The 16,658-nt window shown below is 39.6% G+C and overlaps 1 protein-coding gene across 1 annotated transcript in view; it reads left to right on the plus strand.

Moving 5' to 3' along the window:
- Positions 1-16,658, plus strand: part of Smarcc1 (SWI/SNF related, matrix associated, actin dependent regulator of chromatin subfamily c member 1) — a 100,341-nt gene that overhangs the window by 4,979 nt on the left and 78,704 nt on the right. The window contains exons 3-6 of the mRNA XM_031345624.1: positions 2,464-2,549; positions 9,538-9,619; positions 11,385-11,477; positions 14,812-14,881. Of these exons, the coding sequence (XP_031201484.1) occupies positions 2,464-2,549; positions 9,538-9,619; positions 11,385-11,477; positions 14,812-14,881 (331 nt within the window). The remainder of the gene's footprint in view (positions 1-2,463; positions 2,550-9,537; positions 9,620-11,384; positions 11,478-14,811; positions 14,882-16,658) is intronic.

The raw sequence follows: 16,658 nt of genomic DNA on the forward strand, positions 1-16,658 counted from the left end.
TTTTTTTTAGACAAGAGTTTCTCTGTATCCTTGGCTATCCTTTAATGCACTCTGTTGACTAGGTTGGCCATGAGCTCAAAGATTCTGCCTCTGTCTCTCTGCCTCTTAAGTATTGAAATTAAAATTTTGTGTCAACGTGACTGGAGAGATGTTTTGGTGATTAAGAGCACTGGCTGCTCTTCCAGAGGTCCTGGGTTCAATTCCCAGCAACTATATGTTGGTTCATAACCATCTGTAATGGGATACAATGTCATATATTCATACATGAAATAAATAAGTCTTTAAAAAAAATTGTGTGTTACCACGCCCAACTAATAAGAATTTTTAAATGACTGTACTTTTAATTTTCATTTATGTTTATGTGTATTTCTATGTGTGGTATGCAAAATTCAGGCAAAATGCCATTACACATAAAATAAATCTAAAATATATACAGCAACATAGTATTCAGTGTAGTTTATCAAATGTCACATGATTTAAAGTAAAATCTGTGCATATATAAAGTACTTTTTGTTTCTTAGACATTAGAATAAAGCTTTTTATTTGGTTTTGATTTTTTAAAGTCTGGTATAAAGACCTTTAATCCCAGCCATTGGGAGGCTGAGGCAGTTGGATCTCTGAATTCAGGGCCAGGTTGGTCTATGTAGTGAGTTTCAGGATAGCCAGGACCTGTCTTAGAAACAAAAACGAAGGAGGTATTTATTTTTTAAAATATGATTCTCATATTTTTGTTATTCTTAATTGTGAACCTGTAGGTGTCCTCACCCAAAATGACATTACAGGGTGCTTTAAACTGGGTTGTTTTTTTTTTTTTTCTTTTTCTTTTTCTTTTTCTTTCTTTTTTTTTTCTTTTTGTTTTTTTTCCAAGACAAGGTTTCTCTGTAGCCCTGGCTGTCCTGGAACTCACTCTGTAGACCAGGCTGGCTCAGAAATCCACTTGCCTCTGCCTCCCAAGTGCTGGGATTAAAGGTGTGTGCCACCACTGCCCTGTTAGACATGGGATTTTAACTCCTGGGAACTATGCCATTATTTACTAAGGATTGACTGATTAGAGGAGAATATTTTTAGTCATAAGCCATAATTAAAAATAATTCATGGCTGAGGGCCAGACGATCAGATGTTTTTCTTTTCCTCTCAAAATCAACATTTTCTCAAATGAAAGGTTTTTCTAGTTTGTGATTCTGTAAAAGGAAATTGCATGATAAAAATAGTTAACAGCATTGATACTTTAATTTTTGTTTTGTTTTTATTTTTTTGGTACATAGTTTCTGTTTTGTAGCCCTGGCTGTCTTGGAATTCACTCTGTATATCAGGGTGGCCTTAGAACTCCTTGCCTCTGCCTTGAGTGCTGGGATTAAAGGTATGCATCACTGCTAGGTCCCTCCTGCCAACTATTTATTCACTTTTTTTTTTTGTTTTTGTTTTTTCAAGACAGGGTTTCTCTGTGTAGCCCTGGCTGTCCTGGAACTCACTCTGTAGCCCAGGCTGGCCTCCAACTCAGAAATCCCCCTGTCTCTGACTCCCAGTGCTGGGATTAAAGGCGTGCGCCATTACCGCCCGGCTTATTTACTCACTTTTAAAAGACTTAAATTTTTTTTGGTTATTTTATATAGCTGTGTGTCTTGAGTGTGGGTTTGTGTGCTTGACTGCAGGGTTTATAGAAGTCAGGACAGCCTCACACACCTAGAATTGGGAGTTTTAATTAGGAGTTGCCACTTGGGTACTGGCAACCTCAAAAGTAGTAAGTGTTGAGCCACCATTCCAGCCTCCTAAATGGGATTTGATTTTATTTGTTTGTATATTTTTTTGGTTATTTGAAGTAGGATTTCTCACTGCCCAGCTGTAAATATAATTTTAAAAGGTGAAAAAATGCCTTCCTTTTCGCTTCTCGTAGTAGCTCATTCCTCTGTCTCTTCAGTACTTATGAGATGGAGGCAGAAAGATTAAAATTGAAAGTCAGTCTCAGCTGCATTGCTCATTTGAGGCCAACATGAGCTACATGAGAGCCTATTTTTTAAAAAGGGAAGCCAGGCGGTGGTGGCGCACGCCTTTAATTCCAGCACTTGGGAGGCAGAGGCAGGCGGATTTCTGAGTTTTAGGCTGGTGTGGTTTACAGAGTGAGTTCCAAGTTACCCAGGGCTACGCAGAGAAACCCTGTCTCGAAAAAACACAAATAACTAAGGTAAAAGTAAAAAAACAGCACAGTGAGCTAGACCTGTGTTGAAGTACGAAATCCAGGTTACTAGGAGGCAGAGGTCAGGTTTAAGGCTTCCTTGGGCTACAGAGTGAGCATGAGATTAGCCAGGGTGTCTGCAAGCCAGACTTATAGAGGAGGCCCGGCAGCGTGCTTAGTTGACTGGTAGGACTTTTTCTTAGCAGATAGGAGTTTTTAAGTTTTAAGTATAACATGAATGATGTTATCAGAACTTTTTCTTATTCTTTTGTGCAATTTGTGGTTTTTAGGCAAAATGTTTCATGGATTTCAAAGCTGGAGGCACCTTGTGTCACATTCTTGGGGCAGCTTACAAGTACAAAAATGAGCAGGGCTGGTAAGTTTTTAACTAATTTTTATGTTCTGATGTGATGATGATACTTGATGTGGGATCATTCTTTTTATGTAGAGGATTCTGTAAGAATATTTGTGTCAGTGGTGAGGTAAGGCCTTTTTTTTTCTTTTTAATAAATTTTAACTATTTGAAGTTTTTTAAGATTTTTTTCCTTAAGATTGTTGTTTCAGCCGGGTAGTAGTAGGAGAAAACTGAATCCTGCTACTTGTCCAATAGTCTCCACACATGTACTATGGCCTGAGCTGCCAACACACAGGGATACACATGTAAGAACAACAAAAAGTAGAAATCTAAAACAATTTCTCAGTAAATATTTTAACTTTATAAGACAGATTTAATGAATTTTCAGTTTGAATGAAATTACAAGCTGTTGATTTATTTCTTTATTCTTTGGCATCTTTTAATTTATGTGCCCATAATCCTAGCACGTGGGAGGTCAAGGCAGTTCAGGACCTCCTGAACTGTCCTGTGTTGCATACCACCTCATGCTCTTTTTGTCTGCACTGATGGACTCCTGGGCTCTGCTTCCTTTTTAGTTTTTTGTTCTGCAAATTTGGTGCATAGGTTGGCATTAGAACCTCCCAAACCTATGACATCACATAGGTGACAGTGCATCCCACAGACCTGTTCCCAAGACAACAGCCACCATATTCCCAGAATTCACTTGGTTCACCTCCCACCTTTACCTGCATTACTCATTATCCATATATATAAGGGAACACCGCCACTCCCCCTCTTTCCGCTGCCACCTTGTCTCTCTCACACGTGGAACTGTCTAGGCCTAGTGTGCCGTGTCCAGACTCGAGCCGCTGTTCTAACACATCAGCATCTTCCACTCAGTTTTCTTTTTGACTGTTGTGTTTGTACTATGACTCAAAAAAAAAAAGTATATCCTCTCAAAAAACGTGTATGTATATAATATACACATAGAGGACATCCTGTGTGCAGTGGGCTCCCTCTGTTCATCTGGATGTGACTCAGCTTTCCAGGTGTGAGGGGTAACTACCATGAGCCATCTTTCTGGTCCCTCTTGTTTACATTTTTATAGTACTCATAAGCATTACAAGTGTTCCTTAGTTCTTTTTCTGTCTTTCATCCATGTTTTGGTTTTGGGTTCTTTGGAGATGGATATAGTTGAAGACTGCAGTGCTGGTGTGTGAGGTTGAGGAGTTTGTCTGAGACCGACAGCGTCTCGCTGTGTAGCCCTGGCTGGCCTCAAACTCTCCCTATATACATCAGTTTGGATTAAAACTCAAAACATGCCCGCTACTGCCCCCAGAGTGCTGGAATTACACCACCATACCCTGCCAATTCTGGCTTTTTATTATCAACCTTTTGGTAGCTTTCATAGTATGATTTTGTTTTTCTTTGATTCGTCTTCCTTGTAGTAGGTTTTTCCATATCTGGGCTAACTGTAAATAGGATTGCAGTAAAAATGAGAGCTGTTATACTATTGACATACATACATACATACATATCCAGTATACGAGGCATATACCCAGTAATGACATATGTATAGCTTGCTGTATTTTATGGTATATTTATTTTTAATTTTTCAAGGAGCTATACCATGCTGGTTATTGGTTTGTTTGTTTGATTTTTCAAACAGGGTTTCTCTGTGTAGCCTTGGCTGGCCTCGAACTCAGAAATCTGCCTGCCTCTGCCTCCCAAGTGCTGGGATTAAAGGTGTGCGCCACCACTGCCCGGCTGTTATTTGTTGTTGTTGTTTGTTTTGTTTTGCCAACCTGACACAAGCTAGAGATAGCTAAAAAGAAAAAACCTTCATTGAGAAAATACTCATTTTATTGACCTATAGTAAGCCTGTAGGGCTTTTTTTTTTTAAATTGGTATGGAAAGGCCCACTTTGGGGACAGTCCAGACGTGACCAAAAAAAAAAGAGAGAGAGAGAGAGAGAGAGAGAGAGAGAGAGAGAGAGAGAGAAAACAAAACTAAAGCCATAGGGAACAAGCCATGATCTCTGCTTCAGTTCCTGCATTGTCTTCCCTGATGCTGGACTCTAACCTTGAACCAAGGTAGAACATATACTTCTTTGAATGGTTGATAAACTCACTTATCCTTTTCTCTCTACTGCTGCGGACTCAACATGCTTGGGTCTTGAGCATGCTTGCCTAGTGCTCTACTGCTAAGCCACACCTCTTCCCTGTCTCTGCTTAAAATTATATATATTCTTTTAAAGATTTATTTATTTATTTTATGTATCTGAGCACACTAGCTGTACAGATGGTTGTGAGCCTTCATATGGTTGATGGGAATTGAATTGGGCTCCCTTTTGTCGGCCCTGCTTCGTTCAACTTCGCTCAACTTCGCTCACTCAGACCCTGCTTGTTCTGGCCCAAAGATTTGTTTATTATTTTATATAAGTACATTGTAGCTGTCTTCAGACTCACCAGAAGGGGGCATCAGATCTCATTACAGGTGGTTGTGAGCCCATGTAGTTGCTGGGATTTGAACTCAGGACCTTCGGAAGAGCAGTCAGTGCTCTTACCTGCTGAGCCATCTCACCAGCCGTCAAAAATATTTTTTTTAAAGTTGTTAGTCTAACACACAGACACACACACACACACACACACACACACACACACACACACACTCTGTAGGCTAGGCATTGAACTTAAACCACCATGGCTCAATCTTGAAAAGTTGGGATGTAGTCCTGAGCTACCTGGTTCAGCCTCATCAACATTTCTGCCAATGATTTAAGAGCTCTGTTTCTCAAGTATCCCATTATTTTTTTCCTTTATAATCTTTGTAATTAAGATGATCTAGTTTCATTCTGTTGCTGTGTGTCTTAGTTACCATTATATTGCTGTGAAGAGACACCATGACTAAGGCCATTCTATAGAAAACATTTGAATGGGGGCTTGCATGCTTGTCATGGGAAGTGGACATGGTGCTAGAGCAGTCTAACAGAGAACCTTCCATGCTGATTGTCAGGCAGTTGGTGCAGAGAGTCAATGGGTCTGGTGTCCTCTTTTAAAACCTTACAACCCCACACACCCAGTGGCACACCCTCTCCAGTAAAGTCATTTCACTAGCTGGGAACATAGGCTGTGGGGGCTATTCTCACTCAGCCACCATACTGTGATCACCTCTAGCCAGAATGGACTTAGGTTGCAGAAAGTTTATTTGGTATACATTTCTAGATCACAGTCTTTCACTGAGAGAAGTCAGTGCAGGAATAAAGCCAGCCCTCCCATAACAATCATTAATTTAAAAATTCCTCGCAGACATTGCCATGGGCTAATCTGATTTGGGCTATCTCTGAATGGAGACTGTCTTAAATGACCGGAGGTCATCAGGTGACAGCTGATGCTGCTGACTAGGGCAGATGGGATGACATCCCACTGCATTTTGAGTCTTATTTCCTTGATGGATCGGGATATTAAGCTTTTTGCATGTTAGCCATTTGTATGCTCTTTCCATTTGGGTTTATTCCCATTTTAAAATTAGACTTTTGGGGCTGGAGAGATGGCTCAGCGGTTAAGAGCACCGACTGCTCTTCTAGGGGTCCTGAGTTCAATACCCAGCAACCACATGGTGGCTCACAACCATCTGCCATGGGATCCGATGCCCTCTTCTGGTGTGTCTGAAGACAGCAACAGTGTGCTCATATGCGTAAAATAAATAATAAATAAATCTTTAAAATTAGACTTTTATTTCAGTTCTTTATAATAGACTTTATACTGAACTTATCCGATATTCAATCTATTTTCAAAAAAGTGCTCAAAGATGTCTCTCATGGTACTGGTTTATAACCTCAGCATGCGGAATACAAGGCAGGATGATGAGGAGTTTAAGGATCCTCAGCCAAATGGTGATTTTGAGGCCAACGGAACATATAAAATTTGTTTCCCGAGAAAAATAGTTCTCGATTGTTGTCCATGAGGAGTGGTCATCTACAACTTGACTTTTTAGCACCAAGATACTTTAGGTCTTTTAAGTTGTAAGGAATGTATCTGTTAAATAGCATACTTTAATGCTGCTTTTTTATTTAATGTAGGCTTTCAAATACTGTGTAACAAAGATTCAAAACAACTTTCTTACTCTTTTTTTTTTTTAAGATTTATTTATTATTATATGTGAGTATATATAAGTAGCTGTCTTCAGACACACCAGAAGAGGGCGTCAGATCTTTACAGTTGGCTATGGGCCACCATGTGGTTGCTGGGATTTGAACTCAGGACCTTCGGAAGAGCAGTCAGTGCTTGCTCTTAACTGCTGAGCCATCTTGCCAGCCCTATTCTTTTTTTTTTTTTAATCTTTTTTTTTTAAAGATTTATTTATTATTATAAATGAGTACATTGTAGCCCTCTTAGACACACCAGAAGAGGGCGTTAGATCTCATTATGGATGATTGTAAGCCACCACATGGTTGCTGGGATTTGAACTCAACGACCTTCCAAAGAGCAGTCGGTGCTCTTACCCGCTGAGCCATCTCACCAGCCCCACAACTTTCTTATTCTTAAATTCATACCTATAGCTGAAAGTAACTTCTGTGTGCTTAAGTATAACAGGTCTCTCTGCCTGTGCAAATACCTGTTTCTAGCATGTATCTCCAGGCTTTTTCCACCCTTTGTTCCCTACATTAACAAAGCCTTTGGATTTTAAGGTCTCATACCTTACCATTATCATTGGAAACTCCTTACTGATTTTTATCTCCACCACCCAATCTTAGTGAATTTTGCATTTTACCTTTAAAGTTTGACTGTAGAATCTTTGATGGATCTGCTTTTTGGTAGCTGTTTCCTAGGATAAGAAAGCTGTCACTGAGTACTCTTTCATTATTGATTCCTGCAGTAACTTCTCTTCTCTTTTTTTTTTTTTTTTTAAGGATTTTATTTATTTATTTTATGTATGAGTACATTGTATATACAGATGGTTGTGAGCATTTCTGTGGTTGTTCGGAATTGAATTTTGGACCTCTGCTTGCTCTGGCAGGCCCTTGCATTAACTCTTCAAACACTGGAAATACATACATGTTTTGGAATTTAGAATATAATTTTAACGTGTTTTATTGAAAAATTAACATTGTAATTTTATTTTTTATTTATGTATATGTATTTATTTGGGGGTTATGTATATAGGTCTCTGGGGGGTGTACATGTAGTGTAGGTGTCTTAGAGAGGCCTGAAGAGAGCACCATATCCTTTGGGGCTGGAGTTGCAGGCAGTTGTAAGCCACCTGCTGTGGTGCTTACCCAGGCCTGTGAGATTGGCTTAGCTTTGCAGAGTTCTGAACCACTTTTTTCTCTGACTTCCACACATGTGCTGTGGCGCCCATTTGTGTGGTCATACTTTCTGTCTTGTAAAATAACTAAAATTCCTTTTTGTTTTTCTGAATAGAAACATTCAGTCAGGGTTTCTATTCCTGCACAAACATCGTGACCAAGAAGCAAGTTGGGGAGGAAAGGGTTTATTTAGCTTACTTCCATATTGCTGTTGATCACCAGAGGAAGTCAGGACTGGAACTCACACAGGTCAGGAAGCAGGAGCTGACTGAGAGGCCATGGAGGGATGCTCCTTACTGGCTTGCTTCTCCTGGCTTGCTCAGCTTGCTGTCTTATAGAACCCAAGACTTCTAGCCCAGGGATGGCACCACCCACAAGGGGCCCTACCCCCTTGATCACTAATTGAGAAAATGCCCCACAGCTGGATCTCATGGAGGCACTTCCTCAACTGAAGCTCCCTTCTCTGTGATAACTCCAGCTATGTCAAGTTGGCACAGAAAACCAGCCAGCACAGATGGGGTGTTTTGTTGTTGTTGGTTTTGATTTTTGTAGTGTAAGGTGGCCTGAAACTCATAGAGATTCGCCTGCCTCTGCCTCTTTAGTACTGTGATTGCAGGCGTGCACCACCATGCTCAGCAGCACTGTAACTAAAGTTCTTATGTATGTGCTCATGGGCACAGGCATCATTCATGTAGAAGTAAGATGACAACTTTTGGAGTCAGTTCACCTGCCATGAGGGTCCTAGAGATGGGACTCCGGTTGTCAGCCTTCTCAGCTAACATCTTTACTGCTGAACCATTTTGCCATCTGTAAACAATATGGTGTGTGTGTGTGTGTGTGTGTGGTGTGAGTGAACGAGTGAACATTTCTGTGTTTGCATATGTGATTCCCTGTCATTAAATCTGTAGAATACCATTACATTTCTTGCCTTGTAGTGCTTGGGGTTGAATCCAATCCCTTTTATATGCTAGGTGAGCATTCTGTCACGAACTATGTCCCCAGCCTTGTGAACTAATTTTTCTATATCATGTGATATATCTTAGATTGAAGGAAAATAGGAATTCATAACATTGGTACTTTGTTTTGACTGGGGTATGTCTTTAAAGAATATTTAACTATTTTTTTAACGTGTGTCTGTTTGTGTGTAAGTCAAGGACAACTTGGGAATCTGTTCTTTTCTTCCACTGTGAATTCTGTGGATGAGTCATCTTTGGGGCTAGCTTTCTAAACCTTTTTAATTCATTTAAGTTAAGTTCCACAATGCAATTTCCACTTGGTTTTCTGTTGTTGTTATTTGTTTTTTGTTTGTTTGTTTGTTTTATTTTTATTTTGTTTTGGTTTTGGTTTTGGTTTTTCGAGATAGGGTTTCTCTGTATAGCCCTGGCTGTCCTGGAACTCACTCTGTAAACCAGGCTGGCCTCAAACTCAAAAATCCGCATGCCTTTACCTCCCAGGTGCTGGGATTATAGGCGAGCACCACCACCGCCCCTTTTGTTTTTATTTTTTGTGTTTTGTTTTGTTTTTTCTGAGCCAGGGTTTCTCTGTATAATCCTGGCTGTCCTGGAACTCACACTGTAGACCAGCTTGGCCTTGAACTCAGAAATCCTCCTGCCTCTGCCTCCCAAGTGCTAGGACCAAAGTCCTGTGTCACCACTTCCCAATTTCCACATGTTCAAGGCTGAAGATAAACTTAGTAAAGCTTTTTTTTTTTTCCTCTGTTAGGAGGAGATTTGATCTTCAAAATCCATCCCGAATGGATCGTAATGTTGAAATGTTCATGAACATTGAGAAAACATTGGTACAGGTAAGTTGGAGACTTAGACCTTGTTGTCCCTGTCCCATCCTTCTCCTTTGCCTCAGTCTTTCTCTTTCCCATCTGTCACATAGTAGATAGGGCTTCTTTAATCCCAGGTTAGCCTAAAATTTCTGCCTCAGTAGTCCCTATTCCTAAATTTAGATGCATAAGTCTCTACTTCAACCTAAGTTTATTTCACCCTTTGATATACTTCTTTTTTGTTTGTTTTGTTTTGTTTTGTTTTGTTTTTGAGACAGGGTTTCTCTAAATAGCCCTGGGTGTCCTGGAACTCACTCTGTAGACCAGGCTAGACTTGAACTCAGAAATCCACCTGCCTCTGCCTCCCAACAGCTGGGATTAAAGGTGTGCGCCAATACAGCCCATCCTAATATACTAATAATTCTAAGGCTGTCTTTATTCTACTGTGAAAGAGAGACTTTGTTGGAATACATAATTTTATTGTTTTTAATGTGTATTGGGATTAGAGCTGTAATTGATCTGGTTATTTAAGACTTATAAGTATCAAGCCAAAATTTTTCTTTTGTTACTTTTTAGACAGTGTTTCTTTTAGTCCTGACTTTCCTGGAACTCACTATGTAGACCAGGCTGCCCTTGAACTGAAAAGAGATTCTTCTTTCTGCCTCCCGAGTACTGAATTAAAGGCATGTGCGATATTTCTCTTTATTTACTTCAATATTTGAGTCATTTTTCTTACTGTGGACCCCTAGAGTGCGTGGATCGATAGGCCATTGACATCCTCTTGTTTCTGCTTCTGCGTGCTGGGGGTAGATAGGTGCATGCACTACCACAGCCCGCTGGTTTTGTTCTGCTTCTCTGCACTCTAAGCACTCTTCCTAATGGTGACTTTATTATGGAGTCATTTTCTTTAAATTTGTGTTATGGTTTTATAATAAATACTTGCATTCCTCTGGATCATATCATAATTTGAGTGTAAGAATGGTTAAAAAAAAAAAAAAAAACAGCAAAAAGCCTGGCGGTGCTGGCGCACACCTTTAATCCTAGCACTTGGGAGGCAGAGGCAGGTGGATTTCTGAGTTTGAGGCCAGCCTGGTCTACAGAGTGAGTTCCAGGACAGCCAGGGCTACAGAGAAACCCTGTCTCAAAAAAAAAAAAAAAGAATGCTTAAATTTCTGTTTCCAAGTGTTTCGGTTTTGTTTTTTCCTTTGGGGCAGGAGAAGGGGTTTTATGGTGCTGATGTTGGAGCTTGAGCTAGCATGAGCTGCACCACTGACAGGTATTTCTATGTCATGGTTTGCTGGTGTTGCTGGAGTTATTTATTTGTGCGTTTTGATTTGGAGACAGAACTTCTCTGTGTAGCCCACTGTCCTGGAACTCACTCTGTAGACCAGGTTGGCTTTGAACTCAGAGATCTGCTTGCCTCTGCCTCCCAGTTGCTAGGATGGAAGATATGTCCTGCCACTGCCTGTTTTGAAATTTATAATTTTTATTTTTTTTAATTTTTATTTCATTTTTTTAAAAGATTTATTTATTATATGTAAATACACAGAAGAGGACATCAGATCTCATTACAGGTGGCTGTGAGCCACCATGTTGTTGCTGGGATTTGAACTCAGGACCCTTGGAAGAGCGGTCAGTGCAGGCAGATTTCTGAGTTCGAGGCCAGCCTGGTCTATAGAGTGAGTTCCAGTATAGCCAGGGCTATACAGAGAAAACCTGTCTCGAAAAAAACAAACAAAAAAAGTTAATAACAAGAGAAATCCTTTTGAATTTCAAAATGTCTTTGTCTTCTCAGAGCAACTGTCTGACTAGACCTAACATCTACCTCATCCCAGACATTGACTTGAAGTTGGCTAACAAGTTGAAAGATATCATCAAACGGCATCAGGTAATAGACATGATAGACATAATAGGCTTAGTGGGGTACAAGGTACAAGATCATTTTCTGAAAAAAATTAACGGCCATTTCTATAATGGTGTTTCACTAATGTCCAGAATTGCTGATTCAGAAGCCTCGTGAATCAACATTCCTTTTTTCATGCTGTAAAAAAATGTGTCTTAGCTTTAAGTAAAATATCTTACATGCTTTAAAAGCAAATAGTTTATGTATAGATGAAGCTTTCTCTCGATAATTGTTGATGTTGTAACCTTTCACAAGTAACATACTCTCCAAAGACAGAAATAGTATATGTCTTAGTTAGGGTTTCATTGCTGTGAAGAGACACTATGACTATGTCAACTCTTATAAGTTATAAGATTTAATTGGGTCTTGCTTACAGGTTCAGAAATTCAGTCTATTATAATCAAAGTGGGAGCATGGCAATTTCGACGTAGGCATGGCGCTGGAATAGCTGAGAGTTCTTGTTCCGAAGGATGCTAGAAGATTGGTTCCCACATGGTTAGAGAAAGGTCTCATTGCCTAGCCCCACAGTGACACACATCCTCCAACAAAGGGACACCTACTCCAACAATGCCACACCCCCTTATAGTGCCACTCCCTGGGCCAAGCATATTCAAACCTTCACAGTATAGTATTATGTAGTGTATAAATAGTACGGTGTGTTGTCAGGTGGGGCTTGGATATCCTCCTCTTGTAGAGTAAATACTACTGCTTTCAACAAATTAACCTTTTCTCTCAGAGTGTTTGTTACGTGATAGTCACGTGGAGTTTAACTTCCTGTGCTTGTTAAGGGCCACAAGTAGAACAAATTAACCAGATGGTTTTTGCTTTTTAGCTGAAATTAGGTATTATTTCTACAAATATTTCTAGAGGTAATGCTTATTTTTATAATGTTGATTATGACTAGCTTATTTTTTAAATAAGGTGTAGTGATTACTTTCCAAGGATACTCTTGAAAGAGATACTAGATTTCCTAGTTGGTTTCATAAGCTCTTCTAGGTGCTACTGGAGTTCAAAACCAGGGCTTCACATAATACTTGTCTTTTGTATTGAGTTTTAACTTACTCTAGCCTTGTAGTTATGAACAGTAGTCATCACAACTTCACTGGACCTTTTTGTTTGTTTGCTTGTTTGTTTTTTGGGGGGGGTTTTTTTGGGTTTTTTCAAGACAGGGTTTCTCTGTACAGCCCTGGCTGTCCTGGAGCTAGCTCACTTTGTAGACCAGGCTGGCCTCGAACTCAGAAATCCGCCTACCTCTGCCTCCCAAGTGCTGGGATTAAAGGCGTGCGCCACCACCACCCGGCTGGAACATTTTTTTTTTTAACATTTATTTTTGTTTCTATGTATACACTGTAGCTGTCTTTAGACACCCACCAGAAGAGGGCGTTAGATCTCATTACAGGTGGTTGTGAGCCACCATGTGGTTGCTGGGATTCGAACTCAGGACCGCCAGAAGAGCAGTCAGTGCTCTTAACCACTGAGCCATCTCTCCAGCCCAGATACGTTTTAAATGAGTTAATGGCTAACACTGAATCAATCAATCTATTGAGGCAGGGTTTTACTATGTAGTTCTGGGTAGCTTGGAATTTACTGTGTAAAACAGGTTGGCATTAAGCTCACTGAAATCTGTCTGCCTCTGGAGTACTGGGGTAATAAAAGGCTTATGTCATTGAGCCAGACTTACTTATTAATTTTAAATGTTTGTATATGAGAGTACCTGTTGAGACTAGAAGAGCATCAGGTTTTCTGGAACTGCTCATACTAGGATGCTGGGAACTAAGGTCCTTTGTAACAGCAGAGGGTGCTCTTAACCTCTGAGGCATGGTGCTTGCCCTACAAAAATCTTTTTTTTTTTTTTTTTTTGTTTATTGTTTTTTGTTTTTTGAGACAGGGTTTTTCTGTGTAGCTCTGGCTGTCCTGGAACTCACTCTGTAGACCAGGCTGACCTCTAACTCAGAAATCCCACCTGCTTCTATCTTACAAGCGCTGGGATTAAAGGAGTACACCACCACTGCCTGGCCTTTTCCACCTTTCTGATAGCCATTCAGAAATGATAATCCAGTGAGTCTGAAGTTCTTACTTATGAGGCAGATAACTGTTTTAGATAGTTCTAAATTTTTTATATTTTAGTTTTCTGCTGATAAAGTGTCATTATGTTTATTGGTTTGGAATAATGAGTAAATACTCATTTTTCAAAGAGAAATGTAGAGGACGCCTTGAGTTTCTACTTAAAATTGAATACTTGTTTAGTATCAAGAATGAGCAGTTGCTGGGCAGTGGTGGTGCATGCCTTTACTTTAATCCCAACACTTGGGAGGCAGAGGCAGATGGATTTCTGAGTTCGAATCCAGCCTGGTCTACAGAGTGAGTTCCAGGACAGCCAGGGCTACACGGTGAAACCCTGTCTTGAAAAAAAAAAACCGGAAAAAACAAACAATCAGAATGAGCAGTTGTTAGTCTAAATGGTTTTGAGGGGTTTTTCGTTTTGTTTTGTTTTGTTTTTAAGGTATATTTAGTAGCCTTTAGCCTAGCCATATTTTACCCTTAATTTTCAGAGCAGTGTTTCAACATTGACATACGGTGGCAGCAACAGTGTACATTGTGGTTGGTTTAAGGGCCCCACCTGTTATTGATGTAACCCCAGTTTATGTGCCAGACTTCATGTCAGTTAATGATGATTCGTGCTGGACAGTAAGGCAAGAGGGTGGAGAGCTGGAAACCAGCACAGGCTGCATCTGCACACTTGTAACTTGGGTGGGGGCATTGTGTTTGTTTTTGTCAAGACAGTCTCAAGTAGCTTAGACTAGCTTTGAACTTAGTATATTTGAGGATGGCTTTCAATTCTCTAACCTCTTATTTTCCCAAGTTCTTAGGTTCTAGGTATGGCTAAAACTTTATATTTTTTTCAAGGCGAATACACTTTACAGTTACTCTTCCCATGTTCATTGTTTATGAGGGCCGTGAAATAATTTTATTGGTAAAGGCACAACATTTTGAATGCTAACATCTTCCTCAATAAGTTTGATTTTTTTTTTTTTTAAGAGAATTTCTTGGTTTTGGATTAATGATAGTTGATAAAGTATATACAAATATCCCAAATCTTTTCTAAAAACTCAGACATTTGAAACACTTGATAAAGAATAATCTGTCTGTATTTGAATATCTAGAAACACTATTTTCTGTTGTTATTTTCTATTCCTTTGCTTGACAAAAATGATTTTTTTAAAAATGCTTTTCTTTTTCTTAAAGAATTTGTATCCACACCTAATGGTTTGCTTGCCATGTGCCTTATTTTTATGTTCCTTATTTATTTGCTTTTCAGGGGACATTTACTGATGAGAAGTCAAAAGCTTCCCACCATATTTATCCATATCCTTCCTCACAAGAGGATGGTAAGTAGGTTGTTGGTTGAAGCTAGCTGTTGGTTGTAAGCTCTTTAACACATTCTTCATACCGTAGGGTATAAATAATGTAACCTTCTAAAAAATGTCTACATAAGTATACCACGATTTAACATAGAGTTCCTTGTTTTCTATGTTAGTCTGAGATTGGATCACTTGATTCTTTTAGAAAGGTCAGTATTCTAACCAGTTAGATTTTTTTTTTTTCATGTAACACCAATTTTATGTTTGTTGTGAACTGATAAAAATACAGGCATATCGTCGGGCAGTGGTGGCGCACGCCTTTATTCCCAGCACTTGGGAGGCAGAGCCAGGCAGATTTCTGAGTTCGAGGCCAGCATGGGCTACAGAGTGAGTTCCAGGACAGCCAGGCGATCCAGAAAAAACCCTGTTTTGAAAAACCAAAGGGAGCTGGAGAGATGGCTCAGCGGTTAAGAGCTGGGAAGGTCCTGAGTTCAAATCCCAGCAACCACATGGTGACTCACAACCATCCATGAGATCTGGTGCCCTCTTCTGGGGTGTCTGAAGACAGCTACAGTGTACTTACATATAATAAATAAATAAAAAAAAGAAAGAAAGAAAAACCAAAAAAAAAAAAATAATAATAATAATACAGGGATATCTGAGGCAGAGTTCAGTAAACTCTGGTTGGATATCTCTCTAAATTGAAGCAGGGTTCCATATACCTCAGGCTGGCCTTGAACTTTCTATGTAGCCAAGAGCACCTTAACCTTGAGGCCTTTGTGCCTTCAGCTCTGGAATGTTAAGAATATGTGCTAGTGGGTGTAGGACTAGGACCCATTACCCACGGAGCTACACTCCCAGCTATTCTCTTTCCATGATGCACCCCTACTTATTTTTTTCTCTCTCTCAGTTTTTAAATTTATTTGGTGTGTTATGTGTATCCATATGGGAACCCTTCCTTATTTCACAGGGTGCTTGTAGAGGCCAGAGGATGTTCAGCTTATGTGAATTGGTTTTTATGTGAAAATGGTGCTGTGATTCAAAGTAACAAAGCAATGGGATTTTTTTTCTCTATTATTATTGTTAAGGATCTCACAGTGTAACTCATGCTGTCTTTGACATGAAATTCTTCTGCCTCAGCCTTCCAAATGCTACTGCTTTGCAGGGTTATTGATCTGCTCAAAGTATTCATGAATCCCTGAGACTTAACTCACTTTGTTTTGTTTCCTCCCTTTGATTTGATATTTCAAGTTATCTATCATCAGCTCCTCTCATTTGTGTTTGAATACATCTGTTAATAAACAAACAGTTAATTTGCCAGGCAGTGGTGGTGCACACCTTTAATCTCAGCACTTGGGAGGCAGAGGCAGGCATGTCGCTCTCTGAGAGTGGAAGGCCGATCTGCTCTACAGAGTTCTAGGATGGCAGGGGGTACACAAGAAACATTGTCAAAAAAACAAAAACAAAAACAAAATAAAACAGCTAAGAAAAGACAAAATGGTTATATTTTTTTCATTATCTTTCCAGTTTCTTAATATGTTAGGTTTTTGTTTTGTTTTGTTTTTTGTTTGTTTTTTTTTAATTTCTGGTTTTTGTTTGCTTGGAACTCACTCTGTAGACCAGGCTGGCCTTGAACTTAGAGATCTGCCTGCCTCTGCCTCCCAGGTGCTGGGATTATGCTTGCTTGTTTTAAGACAAGGTCTCTCCATATATCCATGGCTATCCTAGAACTCAGTATTTTAAATTTCTTTTTCTTTTTGTTTTTATTTTATTTGGTTTGTTTTTGTTTTTGTTTTCGAGACAG

The sequence above is a fragment of the Mastomys coucha genome, unplaced genomic scaffold, assembly GCF_008632895.1.
Source record: "Mastomys coucha isolate ucsf_1 unplaced genomic scaffold, UCSF_Mcou_1 pScaffold23, whole genome shotgun sequence".
NCBI classification, from domain to species: Eukaryota; Metazoa; Chordata; class Mammalia; order Rodentia; family Muridae; genus Mastomys; species Mastomys coucha.